General features: G+C 46.0%; 3 protein-coding genes across 3 annotated transcripts in view; 2 read left to right on the top strand and 1 right to left on the bottom strand.

Moving 5' to 3' along the window:
• Positions 1-3044: 3044 nt before the first annotated feature.
• On the bottom strand, positions 3045-8011 carry LOC121844620 (zinc finger protein ZIC 5-like). The gene is made up of 2 exons (XM_042314905.1): positions 7131-8011; positions 3045-5006 (listed from the first exon to the last, which is right to left on the bottom strand). Exons 1-2 carry the CDS (start codon positions 7603-7605, stop codon positions 4561-4563), a joined length of 921 nt encoding a protein of 306 aa, XP_042170839.1. The 5' UTR covers positions 7606-8011; the 3' UTR covers positions 3045-4560.
• A 732-nt stretch (positions 8012-8743) lies between these two features.
• Positions 8744-12046, top strand: LOC112266297 (zinc finger protein ZIC 2-like). Its single transcript, XM_042314904.1, has 3 exons — positions 8744-10482; positions 10878-11041; positions 11165-12046. The coding sequence occupies exons 1-3, from the start codon at positions 9624-9626 to the stop codon at positions 11345-11347; spliced, it is 1206 nt and encodes a 401-aa protein (XP_042170838.1). The 5' UTR covers positions 8744-9623; the 3' UTR covers positions 11348-12046.
• A 976-nt stretch (positions 12047-13022) lies between these two features.
• Positions 13023-13790, top strand: part of pcca (propionyl-CoA carboxylase subunit alpha) — a 57341-nt gene continuing 56573 nt past the window's right edge. Inside the window, exon 1 of the mRNA XM_042314903.1 lies at positions 13023-13160. Within this exon, the coding sequence (XP_042170837.1) occupies positions 13107-13160 (54 nt within the window). The 5' untranslated portion in view covers positions 13023-13106. The remainder of the gene's footprint in view (positions 13161-13790) is intronic.

The raw sequence follows: 13790 nt of genomic DNA, 5'->3' as shown, positions 1-13790 counted from the left end.
CCATAGTAACAGGAGTATCTGAGGCCCCATGGTAACAGGACTATCTATGGTAACAGGAGTATCTGAGGCCCCATAGCAACAGGAGTATCTGACGCCCCATGGTAACAGGAGTATCTGATGCCCCATGGTAACAGGAGTATCTGACGCCCCATGGTAACAGGAGTATCTGATGCCCCATGGTAACAGGAGTATCTGACGCCCCATGGTAACAGGAGTATCTGACGCCCCATGGTAACAGGAATATCTTAGGCCCTATGGTAACTGGAGTATCTATGGTAACAGGAGTATCTATGGTAACAGGAGTATCTTAGGCCCTACGGTAACAAGAGTATCTATGGTAACAGGAGTATCTATGGTAACAGGAGTATGAATGGTAACAGGAGTATCTATGGTAACAGGCAGTCCGGAGTATCTATGGTAACCGGAGTATCTATGGTAACAGGCAGTCCAGAGTATCTATCTGGTCTGTTCTTTCCTTGTCATAGTCAGTTGTTTCCTATCCTCCTTGAATCAGATCGATTTTGGATAGGGGACTAAAGGTCATGCTATTTGATGGAGAATGGATAGGGGACTAAAGGTCATGCTATTTGATGGAGAATGGATATGGTAAAGGTCATGCGGAGTATCTATGGTATGGAGAATGGAGGTCATCCTAGATGGAGAATGGATAACCAGGACTAAAGGTCTGCTCTTTGATGGAGAATGGATAGGGGACTAAAGGTCATGCTATTTGAATGGATCGATTTTGGATAGGGGACTAAAGGTCATGCTATTTGATGGAGAATGGATAGGGGACTAAAGGTCATGCTATTTGATGGAGAATGGATAGGGGACTAAAGGTCATGCTATTTGATGGAGAATGGATAGGGGACTAAAGGTCATGCTATTTGATGGAGAATGGATAGGGGACTAAAGGTCATGCTATTTGATGGAGAATGGATAGGGGACTAAAGGTCATGCTATTTGATGGAGAATGGATAGGGGACTAAAGGTCATGCTATTTGATGGAGAATGGATAGGGGACTAAAGGTCATGCTATTTGATGGAGAATGGATAGGGAACTAAAGGTCATGCTATGCTATTTGATGGAACTAGCTCTGCTAAACCGCAAATCCCCGGGCTTGTATTTCCTTTCCGCCCCACCCAACCAGGAGAATGGATAGGGGACTAAAGGTCATGCTATTTGATGGAGAATGGATAGGGAACTAAAGGTCATGCTATTTGATGGAGAATGGATAGGGGACTAAAGGTCACTAAAGGTCATGCTATTTGATGGAGAATGGATAGGGGACTAAAGGTCATGCTATTTGATGGAGAATGGATAGGGGACTAAAGGTCATGCTATTTGATGGAGAATGGATAGGGGACTAAAGGTCATGCTATTTGATGGAGAATGGATAGGGAACTAAAGGTCATGCTATTTGATGGAGAATGGATAGGGGACTAAAGGTCATGCTATTTGATGGAGAATGGATAGGGAACTAAAGGACATGCTCTTTTCTCTTTCCCACTTTGCAGGCTGTGGGCTCGTCTCGGATGGCCCCCAATATAGTACACTACTTTCAACCACTCCTATGGGCTGTACAGGGAAGGAGGTGTGATTCAGGATCCAGACTATGTCCACTGAGACAGAGTGGTGTCACCAGGTCTAAGAATGTCCCTTTATCTGCAGTCAGCGTCCCAATCAGCCACATAAGACAATGGGGAAGAAGTGTTGTTATGACAACAGAACGCTGTTCCCCCGGTAGGTTCCACGTTAAAAGCCCTCTCTTACTCATCTCAGCAGCAACAGAATTGTTATGACAACAGATGGACAACTGTTCCCCCGGTAGGTTCCACAAAAGCCCTCTCTTACTCATCTCAGCAGTGTTGTTATGACAACAGAACGCTGTTCCCCGGTAGGTTCCACGTTAAAAGCCCTCTCTTACTCATCTCAGCAGTGTTGTTAGGACAACAGAACGCTGTTCCCCCGGTAGGTTCCATGTTAAAAGCCCTCTCTTACTCATCTCAGCAGCGTTGTTAGGACAACAGAACGCTGTTCCCCCTGGTAGGTTCCACGTTAAAAGCCCTCTTACTCTCAGCAGTGTTGTTACTCATCTCAGCAGTGTTGTTATGACAACAGAACGCTGTTCCCCCGGTAGGTTCCATGTTAAAAGCCCTCTCTTACTCATCTCAGCAGTGTTGTTAGGACAACAGAACGCTGTTCCCCCGGTAGGTTCCACGTTAAAAGCCCTCTCTTACTCATCTCAGCAGTGTTGTTAGGACAACAGAACGCTGTTCCCCCGGTAGGTTCCACGTTAAAAGCCCTCTCTTACTCATCTCAGCAGTGTTGTTAGGACAACAGAACGCTGTTCCCCCCCGGTAGGTTCCATGTTAAAAGCCCTCTCTTACTCATCTCAGCAGTGTTGTTATGACAACAGAACGCTGTTCCCCCGGTAGGTTCCATGTTAAAAGCCCTCTCTTACTCATCTCAGCAGTGTTGTTATGACAACAGAACGCTGTTCCCCCCCGGTAGGTTCCATGTTAAAAGCCCTCTCTTACTCATCTCAGCAGTGTTGTTATGACAACAGAACGCTGTTCCCCCCAGGTAGGTTCCATGTTAAAAGCCCCTCTCTTACTCATCCACAGGCGCCTTGCAACCGGCTGGAGTTTGTCTGTCAGGTTGGACTATTTTCCTCAAGTCTCTTCATCTAGTTGATTCCTACCATTCACAAAGGCACTTCCTGTATATAATGCAAACGAGAAAGTAGCATTTTCAACTTTCAAAGTGAATAGAAACAGAGAAAGGCCATTCATGGTGCTTCCCAGAACAAAAGAGGAGGCCCCTTATATAGTCAATATAATTCACTTGTCAATACTGCTTAAAAACAAGCAGACAACCTGTTACTTCTGGGGGAAATGATGATTATTTATTATTATTTATACACACAGTTTCTATTCACTTTGACCACATAGAAAACATATTTGTCTGACTGAAATCAGCTGTTATTAGCATAGATAGATGAATCTGTTGTGTGGTAATTAACAGCTCACCAATAGACATATCAATGTGGGAATAGGGTTTAATGAGGCACTATGAAAGGCTGAGAAAATAGATTTAAAACACAATAATAAATGTTCAGAAACTATAATAAACCTCGTCGCTGTAAGTCAACACAGCAACGACCACCACACTGATCAGCACAGTCACATGTAAACAGAGTGACTCATCATGAGGTTCTGGCAACGTTTCTCACATTCAGAATTCAACGAAACCCCATCACGGTTCTACACCCAAGTCATTAAGTACATCATAACATGGCTTCTATAGGGCCGGAGCTGCTGTCAAGGGAACAGTCACCATTTCTTCCATTGGAAGTAGTCTTTAGAGAGTCTATCTGACAGTTATTGAACAGAGCAAACCGTCTCAGAGGTACCTTTATGTTTAGATTACTACACCGGACGCTCTGCTTTAGTATGCGTAGCTATACAATCAGACATGAGTCCATTACATTTGTCAAATACTTGAGATGCGCTTGATTTAGTTTGCCTGGTACACAGGAACCAATGGACCAATCAGAAAAGTGCCAACTCCATAAACAGTCAATCAAGCGCAGCTCAAATATCTTTAAGAATCTAACTCGGATCAGGCCCCGTATTTACAAAGCAGTTTTGTCTTTTAAATCCTAGATCATCTTTCCTACTCTGAGACGCTCTGTGAATACGGGCCCCCGGGTGTCAATCAGAGGGGTGTTGTCTTTAATCTCTTATGGCAATACATTTCATGGCTACGGCTTCTCATTAGATAACACACGGACATCAGGGCCTGTACTCATAAAGAGCCTCAGAGTGCTGATCCAGGATCAGGTCCTCCTCGTCTAATGCTATCATTTTCAATATGATTTTTAAAAGGCTAATCTGATCCCAGATCAGCACTAGGATCTGGTCCTCTCTCTAGTATTCATTATTATCTAAAAGGCTAAACTGATCCCAGATCAGCAGTAGGATCTGGTCCTCTCTCTAGTATTCATTATGATCTAAAATGCTAAACTGATCCCAGACCAGCACTAGGATCTGGTCCTCTCTCTAGTAATCATTATGAGGCTAACCTGATCCCAGATCAGCACTCTTACATGACGCTACATTATGAACACTGGCCCAGACATTCACACATACAGTAAGTCTCCATTCCATCTGTCCTTCTCCATATTGACAGGGGAAGTGTGTTGTGCTCATCGCTCCCGAGTGGCGCAGAGGTCTAAGGCACTGCATCTCAGTGCATGGAGTTGTGTCACTACAGTCCCTGGTTCGAATCCAGGCTGTATCATATCCGCCCGTGATTGGGAGTCCCACAATTGCCCCAGTGTCGTCCGGGTTTGGCCGGGGGTAGGCCGTCATTGTAAATAAGAATTTGTCCTTAACTGACTAGCCTAGTTAAATAAAAAGGTTATAATAATAATAATAATAAGTGTTTTAAATAATCACATGGCCATATTGATAGGCATGTCATGTTCTTACAGCTTCTACCCCTGTATTTAGGATCCATTGTAGTGGACACAGTCCCTAATGCAAAGCCTCCTGCTACGTGGGGTTATAATACTCCTCATCAGCACCGCACGGTTCTGACTTGATCTGGTCTGCTGTGAGTTGGAGGTAGTTCTGTCCCTGACCTGTGGTCCTGGTACACACGTACCACTCCTTCATGTTGGACACCGTCGGAGCCAGCGAGAGCCTGGAGGACGAGCAGTTAGTCCGTGAAGCTACGTAATCCCGGGAACTACGTTTCCCAAGAATCCCTGTGAACGACAGGTCTATGGGTTCGGAGGTAGGAGAGGACTTGAGTGCGTTGAGGTGGATCTTCATGTGTTTTCTGAGGGAGCTGGGGTGTGTGTAGGATTTGAAGCAGCCGTGGGACTTGCAGTCGTACGGTTTGGCGCTGGTGTGAACCTGCGAGTGCTTCTTACGGTCACTACTGTTGGCGAATTTCCGCAGGCAGCCGGAGAACTCACACTGAAATGGCTTCTCACCTAGAAAGAGAGGTGAAAGGTGTTATGGGGAGGAAATAGAATGATGACATCAGTCACAGGACTAAACATCTTCAACACAACATACTGTGTGTACCGCGCTCCACCCTACTGTGTGTACCGCGCTCCACCCTACTGTGTGTACCGCGCTCCACCCTACTGTGTGTACCGCGCTCCACCCTACTGTGTGTACCGCGCTCCACCCTACTGTGTGTACCGCGCTCCACCCTCCACTGTGTGTGTACGCGCTCCACCCTACTGTGTGTACCGCTCCACCCTACTGTGTGCTCTCCACCCTACTGTGTGTACCGCGCTCCACCCTACTGTGTACCGCGCTCCACCCTACTGTGTGTACCGCGCTCCACCCTACTGTGTGTACCGCGCTCCACCCTACTGTGTACCGCGCTCCATCCTACTGTGTGTACCGCGCTCCATCCTACTGTGTGTACCGCGCTCCATCCTACTGTGTGTACCGTGCTCCACCCTACTGTGTGTACCGCGCTCCATCCTACTGTGTGTACCGCGCTCCATCCTACTGTGTGCTCCATCCTACTGTGTGCTCCATCCTACTGTGTGTACCGCGCCCACCATACTGTGTGTACCGTGCTCCATCCTACTGTGTGCTCCTCCACCTACTGTGTGTACTGTGCTCCATCCTACTGTGTGTACCGCTCCACCCTACTGTGTGCGCTCCACCCTACTGTGTGTACCGCGCTCCATCCTACTGTGTGTACCGCGCTCCATCCTACTGTGTGTACCGCGCTCCATCCTACTGTGTGCTCCATCCTACTGTGTACCGCGCCCATCCTACTGTGTGCTCCATCCTACTGTGTGCTCCATCCTACTGTGTGTACCGCGCTCCATCCTACTGTGTGCTCCATCCTACTGTGTGTACCGCGCTCCATCCTACTGTGTGTACCGTGCTCCATCCTACTGTGTGTACCGCGCTCCATCCTACTGTGTGTACCACGCTCCACCCTCCTACTGTGTACCGCGCTCCACCCTACTGTGTGTACCGCGCTCCACCCTACTGTGTCCACCGTGTGCTCCATCCTACTGTGTGTACTCCATCCTACTGTGTGTATCCTACTGTGTGTACCGCGCTCCATCCTACTGTGTGTACCGTGCTCCATCCTACTGTGTGTACCGCGCTCCATCCTACTGTGTGTACCGCGCTCCATCCTACTGTGTGCTCCATCCTACTGTGTGTACCGCTCCACCATACTGTGTGTACCGTGCTCCATCCTACTGTGTACCGCGCTCCACCCTTCTGTGTGTACTGTGCTCCATCCTACTGTGTGTACCGCGCTCCACCCTACTGTGTGTACCGCGCTCCACCCTACTGTGTGTACCGCGCTCCATCCTACTGTGTGTACCGCGCTCCATCCTACTGTGTGCTCCATCCTGTGTACCGCGCTCCATCCTACTGTGTGCTCCATCCTACTGTGTGTACCGCGCTCCATCCTACTGTGTGCTCCATCCTACTGTGTGTACCGCGCTCCATCCTACTGTGTGCTCCATCCTACTGTGTGCTCCATCCTACTGTGTGCTCCATCCTACTGTGTGTACCGCGCTCCACCCTACTGTGTGTACCGCGCTCCACCCTACTGTGTGCTCCACCCTACTGTGTGCTCCACCCTACTGTGTGCTCCATCCTACTGTGTGCTCCATCCTACTGTGTGCTCCATCCTACTGTGTGCTCCACCCTACTGTGTGTACCGCGCTCCATCTGTCAGCCTCGAGTTGATGTAGCTGCATGAAATATGTCAAACAGTGTCACTTCACTGACTGAGAACAATGTCCCTTTTCTACAGCTGGCTTCCCTGGACCTTCCCTTCTTGTCAATGGCCAAACCCCACCACACAGTGTAGTCTACTACTCCACAAACAGGCTACTTCCTGAATAGGACTGTGTGTGGAGCATGTAAACATGATGACGTGCTGTCTGGCAAGCAGTGACTAACGTACTGTATATACATCTAGAATGTTGTCCCATTGTTTAGTTGTAGTATAGGCCCAATGACGCCATATAGAATAACATAATCTTTCACTATGGAATGAAGGAGACGAAAGGGTAGGTTCTTTTGTTGGCATTCCCAGTGTCCTTTATGGAACATAATCTACATACCTGTGTGCGTGCGCGTGTGAATCTTGAGGTTTTCCGACCGAGCAAACACTTTCCCGCAGTCTGGGAAAGTGCAGGAGAACGGTTTCTCCCCAGTGTGTACCCTGATGTGGTTTATCAGTTTATATTTGGCTTTAAACGCCTTTCCTTCTCTCAGGCATTCTTCCCACATACAAACATGGCTCAGGGGCTCGAGCCCAGCGACGTGCTCGGTGCTTACGTGGTCCACCAGCTCGTGCATGGAGCTGAAAGTTTGGTCGCATATCCTTTGTTTTGAAGTTCGGTCACGGTGCTCGTGGTCCGTCCATTTGCAGACCAGCTCGGGCTTTATCGGCCTGTTGTTGTTGGTGGAGTATTCCGCATAGGCGCCCGTGGTGGAAGCGCGCGGTGAAGGAGAAGCGATGTATGAGATCATGGAATTGTTATTGCGGAGCAGAGAGTGGCCATTGTGGCGATGGCGACCACCCGGCCGCTGCATGGTAGTAGAGACGGGCCTCTGGCTGGCTGTCTTGCCTTTCTCTGTCCGTTATGCTTCCTGCAGCTGCAGATAGAAACCGCGCTGATTTGGGGAAACCACGTTGATCTTAACGCGGTCCGCCCAGGTTTTGGACTACCGAGGAGCATGAGGCATATTCTGTAAATTGGCCGTAAACCCGGTTAGAACCAGGTGGTCCGTCCCCACATAGTTGTAAGAAAAACTGGCAGATCTATGACTGTATCCCAATGGTGTAAAATGGCGTCCTCTCTTCATCACCTATTCCTTCAGCTCAGGCGGCACTGATTTGAAAAACAGAAGAAAGCAATATGGCGGATGAAGGTGATTTATTTCCCTCACTCCAGTCTTTTCAGATCAGTGGATTCGAAGGAAAGGAGATGAGAATATACTCGGCATTAATTGAGATGCGCCCCCCAGTGGTAAGCACGAGGACGCTCGCCAAGTGAACATCTGTGGCATCTATAGGCCGGGCCCACATATGCATAATGTCAACGCCCTCTATAGCCTATCATGAGAAGCCAGATTTACTTCAAATTGAATCCATGTTGGTTGATGGGTTTCTTCCTCCGCCGATTAGCAAAAATAAACGTTTTCTTTTGCCACGTTTGATTTGGTTATAAACTATATCCGTTCTATCTAAATAATTTGATAGTTGTGGCCACAACCATATATTTACTAAATGTAAAACGTGGAATTGTAAAATTAAACTTTTCCTTGGGCATTTGTCACATAATTGAATTGGCAATTGAATATCAAATATTTCGTTTGCAGAATATCCACTTTTCATTCTATATATGGTTTGACACATTCAGTGTATAGTAAGGAACATGGGATGGCATGTCATGTTCCAAAATGAAAAGTCTTGAAGATTCTGCTAATAATTTGGAATCGGATTTCAAACATTTGCAATTGTATTTTGGTCCTATAGCTGTTTTCTTGTATCTTCCTCTGCGCCTCTAACAGGACAGGGTTAATGTTTTATGTTTCCACAGAGACACTTCATTCTCTCAGACTGAAAGGTTGTTTTTTCCCTCCAACCCCAGAGCTGCAGGGCTGCCTTTGAACTCGACTCACTCCTGTGGTGTTTCCAGCGGGACAAAAGAGGTAGGGCCGTGCGTAACTGTAACCATGGAGCAATGGAACTTTTTTTTTTGGGGGGGGGGTCATTCTTCTCCTTGCTGTTAGTCCATCTTATTCACTTTAAACATAAATCTCCTTCGGGGGTTTATTTAGGCCTAATGAAATTGTATGGCTGAGGTGCATCAGTTAAAACAGATGTAAGCTTTGATCTGCCATAACATATGGCTAGCTTGCAAAATCTATTATTAAACGCTTGTGTGTGTGTTGTGTGAGTGAAAATATATACTTTCCACACAACTTAATGTATTTTTTTCCCCCATCAGTATTCAGCATTCAAGCAACGTAAAGGAAGTGACTGGTTTCACTTTCAGGATTTCACCTAACATTTGTCCTTTTCCCGTTAAGACTTTCCAAAGTAATAAAACATGGGCGGAGCAAGCATCGATTAGTCATGAGACGCTTGCCTGTAATTGGTGGAATGGCTGGGATCGGGATGAGCTGCAGTGGCCAATTAGAGTGCGTTTGGTGAACACCCGGGGTTCTGTAAAAAGGGGAGGTAAGAAGTGCCCTTTGAAGACCCCGGGATAAGCATTTTCACGTTGTAGTGAACAGTCATACTTACAAACAGCATTCTGAACATTTACCACAATACCTTTATTCATTCCCGGGTAAATGACCTGCCACATTCCTGTTGAGACTCCTGCTATTCATTCACAGCTTGGGGAAGTTTTTTCTCCTTGGGGTGCTGAGGAATTATCTGGAATGTGTTTTGCGGCAAGATATTGAGTCCTCATTTGAGAAAGAAACATATTTTTATTTAGAGCTTTTGGACACTTCTTCAACCGCTTTCTACGCACGCCTACAGTTCACATATTTACTTTGCGCATCGTTCCATTCATCGAGCCCAGGCTCGTGCTGTGATGCTGTTGGAGGGAGGTCACCAGCAATCAGGCTCAGGGGTCAGTGCGAGCGCGTTCCAAAGGCACCACTCAGCGCATTCACCAGTCGAGATGCAGGAGAGAGACCCCAGCTTTATGGAGTCGGTCCACATTGCCAGCCAGGGACCCGGGTATGGCCCATCCTACGCCAACTCCACACGGGACTTTATCCTGCGTAACCGGGGATTCGGAGACTCTTCCCCTGCCAGCGATCAGCACTCTCTCCTCAGGACTATGGCTGGGTCTCTCCATCACTCACACGTAGAGGGCCAGGGCCACGGGCATGGACACCTCCTCTTTCCCGGGATGCACGACCAGCACCCCGGCTCTGCAAACGTGCTGGGCGGCCGGTTGGGACTACCAGGGGAGGTATTCGGGAGAGCGGACCAGTATCACCATGTTTCCGGTCCAAGGAGCGACCCTTACGGCCAATATGGGGCCATGGGTCACAACATGGGCATGGCAGCTCACCACCATCATCACCCAGCCGCGTTCTTCCGCTTCATGCGGCAGCAGTGCATCAAACAAGAGTTGATCTGCAAGTGGATAGACCCGGACCAGCCCGGTGGGGCGAGCCGGTGCTGTGGCAAGACCTACGGCACCATGCACGAGCTGGTTACGCACGTCTCCGTGGAGCACGTCGGTGGGCCCGAGCAGAGTAGCCACACCTGCTTCTGGGAAGAGTGCCCACGCGAGAACAAATCGTTCAAGGCCAAATACAAGCTGGTGAATCATATTCGGGTGCACACTGGAGAGAAGCCTTTCGCGTGTCCGTTCCCCGCGTGCAGCAAGGTCTTTGCGCGCTCTGAGAACTTGAAGATACACAAGAGAACTCACACAGGTAATTTAAAACGAAATATAGCCTCATTATTGTTATGTTGTGTTACGGTAAAGTCTACACTTGTTGTTTGTGACAAATAAAGTTTGATTTAATTTTGATTTGATGTCTGCAGGTTGAATATCTCATGGATATAAACGTCAGTTTCAGATATCTGATTTGAGTTATGTATGAAGTGATGTTGTTTAGAAAGTTTATAGGTAAGTGTCCCCATGCTGGTGTACTGCCTGTGTCCTAAAAATGATTCATAACTCTCCCGTGTTTTTATTTGTTGATGTGCTTTGGGTTTTATCGGCGGGGCCTACAACTAAATCGTATCAGATATTTGAAAACAACTGTGACTGTGTTTAAACCAACAAACACATTTAAACTAATCCCCTCATTCTGTTCTCCTCCAGGGGAGAAACCGTTCATGTGTGATTTCTTCGGCTGCGACAGACGCTTCGCCAACAGCAGTGACCGCAAGAAACACCTGCACGTTCACACGTCTGACAAGCCCTATCTGTGCAAGAAGTGTGTCAAGTCCTACACACACCCCAGCTCTCTGAGAAAACATATGAAGGTCCGTTTTCTCTCTTTGCCAAAATATACTTGTCCTGTGACAAAATTGTGGGGACTTTTGTGCCGAAATTGTGGTCATCTTTGAGGGAGTGTTTTTTGACCGATTTGTTTTTATTTATTTTAGGTGCATGATTCTTTGTCAGTAGCAGACACTTCGCCCGGGGCCAGCAGCGGATATGAGTCCTCGACGCCCCCGAGTTTAGTGTCCCCTGCCTCGGAGACCCAGAGCATCATGTCCCCGGACTCTGCGGTCCTCGGTAGCGGACACAGCAACCTCTCGTCCAACTTCAGTGAGTGGTATGTCTGAAGATCACACTCAAGACTAACGGGAAAACGACGGCAAAAAAATGAAGGAAAAACAGGCAACAAATACAATGAGCATCTGACTGGCCTAGATGGACGCTTTACGCGCGATTGAAATATGAAACAAGAACGTTGCACTAAAACATTGGAAGCCAAAGAAGAAAATGTCTTATGTAAAAAACAAACGTTATTTTTCTTTCGATGGTTGTTTAATTATCAGTCTTTCGTTGTCATTTTGAGATCGGTTATTTTTATAGTTGATGGGGAGTTTGAGACTGAACATGAAATATTTAAAAGTATTTTAAACAAGTGCCAAAGTTAACCTTAGTTTAATTGTGCACATTTAAAAAAAAATGGAAACAAGTTTTTGTTGAAGTTGAACAGGTTGACTTTGCGTTGTCCTCCATCAACGACCTCTTGAGATGCCCAGTTCAGACATCATTTATATAAAAATAACGTCGCTGCGTTGTTTTTCTGTACGTCTATTATGTTAACAAACGTGTGAGTAAAATGAATCAGATGTTTCAAATGCCTGTCTTCATTCCTTTTTAAATTCGTGTCTCTCTGTAAATGTTTTGCATTAAAAGAAAGTTCAGTTTGAACGCTCCCTGCACCAAGAAGTATGATATGGAGTATGATATGGAATGTATACAAGTCTAAATTGTATATGTACCCTACTGATATGTAAGATAATAAATTACATCTATGCATAAATTATCATGCGTCTATTGTTCAGAATCATCAATTCAATGATTGATTATTTATGTGGAGAAGGGATTACTTCATCCTTATTATGGCTGGACGACTTGGATTGATCGCCACCAAACTATTGTTTATGAGAAATGCAACTTGTTTTGTTATTTCATGTTTGTTCGTTTAAAAAAAAAAGGTCATTGAAATGAGACCCCTTTAGTTGATTAATTCGACCATTTTATAAACAAAACTAAAAATATTGTACATGAGTGTATTTTACACGGGTAATAATCAGCGAGGATAACAAAGTCTGGAGCGGTGTTCGAATACCCACGCTAACATACCGTGTACCTGACACTCAATTTACATCGCAAATAGTGCGGTTCGTATGAGTATTTTAATACCGCGCCAGTCATTTCTTACAGGTTGGAGTTTACACGGCCTGCTGTGTTCTGTTTTTATTCCTGTCATTGCAGTGGACAATAACGAGAGACAGGAAAGAACGGTTAAAGAGTTGGGGAAAGAAGTCTATAGGCCAACCCAAATAAACCCAGATATAGACCTAATTCCATCATTTAAGTTTTTATAGATTTCTTCCCCATTTCCAGATAATAATGAAGATACATTGATATTGTACATGACTGTATTCTACTGTGTGACACTAACATTACATTATGAAAATATAGGAAAAATTGATTTCTTCTAGGCTTATCTCTGTAAAAGTCCACAAATTCCAAATGTCACTCGGAATGCCTACTATGTTGATAATATTCAACATCATTGTTGTTCATATCATTTGAAAAGGTAGGAAAACAGGCGAGAAGGTGAGAAAACAGATGGGACAAAGAAGTAAGACGAGGCTTTGCATTATAAAAGTAGGTTACTGTATGGTCCATTCAATCTAAATACCTTGAAACCCCTCAAGGCTCTACCGACGTCCTTCTACGTACGTACTTCTACGTACGTCCTTCTACGTACGTACTTCTACGTCCGGTTACGCGATTTGATTGGAAGACGGAGCACACTCCCCTGTCATACGTCACTACCACGCTCCCCTCACCCGGACAGACATGGCGGCGTACATGATCACTTCAACCCTGCGAAGAGTTTTGCTTGTTGCTAAGGTGAGCTGTCAGTTATTGTAAACGTAATCTTGTAGCTAGTTATTTGAAATTCATTAAGAGCTCTTGCAAAACCGAAACACCCGACAATCTATGCTTTTTAATGCAAGTTTCTAGCACCACACAATCGGACATCTGTTCGCTAGCCTGCCAAGCTAGCAAGTCTGTCTGTCACTCACACACCTTCTCTCAAGCCGTCTCTCTTCTTTTGAAGTTTGTAAGATGTAAGCATTCTCTACTCTATCTGACATTTACATGTTTAATTTCGCGGTATAAATGTTTAAGTTATTCGTATTAGAGAATGTACAGCTTCGTCCGTTCCTCCTCTGTCAATGTCAAAGCGTCCAACCCGTTAGCATCTTGCTAATAAGTTGTTACACTATATAACACAATCCTGAACTGGTTGAACCTTCACCACATGACTAAATGTAACTGTCTTTGAATGAAAAACTGTCCTTGAATGTAACGTTGTGACCTGAACAGCAATCGTATATCGGGATATGCCTTCGTTCCAGCTCAGCAGTACTGGGCGCTGTTGGTGTAATAGAAACAACACAGCTGCCATCACGTTTAACCTTCACCTCTTTGTGATGTTCGGCATGTGTCCATTATAAAGAATAGCGAAGAGTGGTG

This window comes from Oncorhynchus tshawytscha, unplaced genomic scaffold (assembly GCF_018296145.1).
Source record: "Oncorhynchus tshawytscha isolate Ot180627B unplaced genomic scaffold, Otsh_v2.0 Un_contig_7957_pilon_pilon, whole genome shotgun sequence".
NCBI lineage: Eukaryota > Metazoa > Chordata > Actinopteri > Salmoniformes > Salmonidae > Oncorhynchus > Oncorhynchus tshawytscha.
The sequence above is the reverse complement of the archived record's forward strand: the minus strand, read 5'-3'. Positions and strand labels throughout refer to the sequence as shown.

Excerpts from the sequence above, each read along its gene's own strand:
- LOC121844620 (XM_042314905.1), bottom strand. The coding sequence starts at position 7,605 with ATGCAGCGGCCGGGTGGTCGCCATCGCCACAATGGCCACTCTCTGCTC. Across the intron at positions 5,007-7,130 it reads TCACACGCGCACGCACACAG|GTGAGAAGCCATTTCAGTGT; the intron begins GTATGTAGATTA and ends CTCTCTTTCTAG.
- LOC112266297 (XM_042314904.1), top strand. The coding sequence starts at position 9,624 with ATGCTGTTGGAGGGAGGTCACCAGCAATCAGGCTCAGGGGTCAGTGCG. Across the intron at positions 10,483-10,877 it reads ACACAAGAGAACTCACACAG|GGGAGAAACCGTTCATGTGT; the intron begins GTAATTTAAAAC and ends GTTCTCCTCCAG. Across the intron at positions 11,042-11,164 it reads CTCTGAGAAAACATATGAAG|GTGCATGATTCTTTGTCAGT; the intron begins GTCCGTTTTCTC and ends TATTTATTTTAG.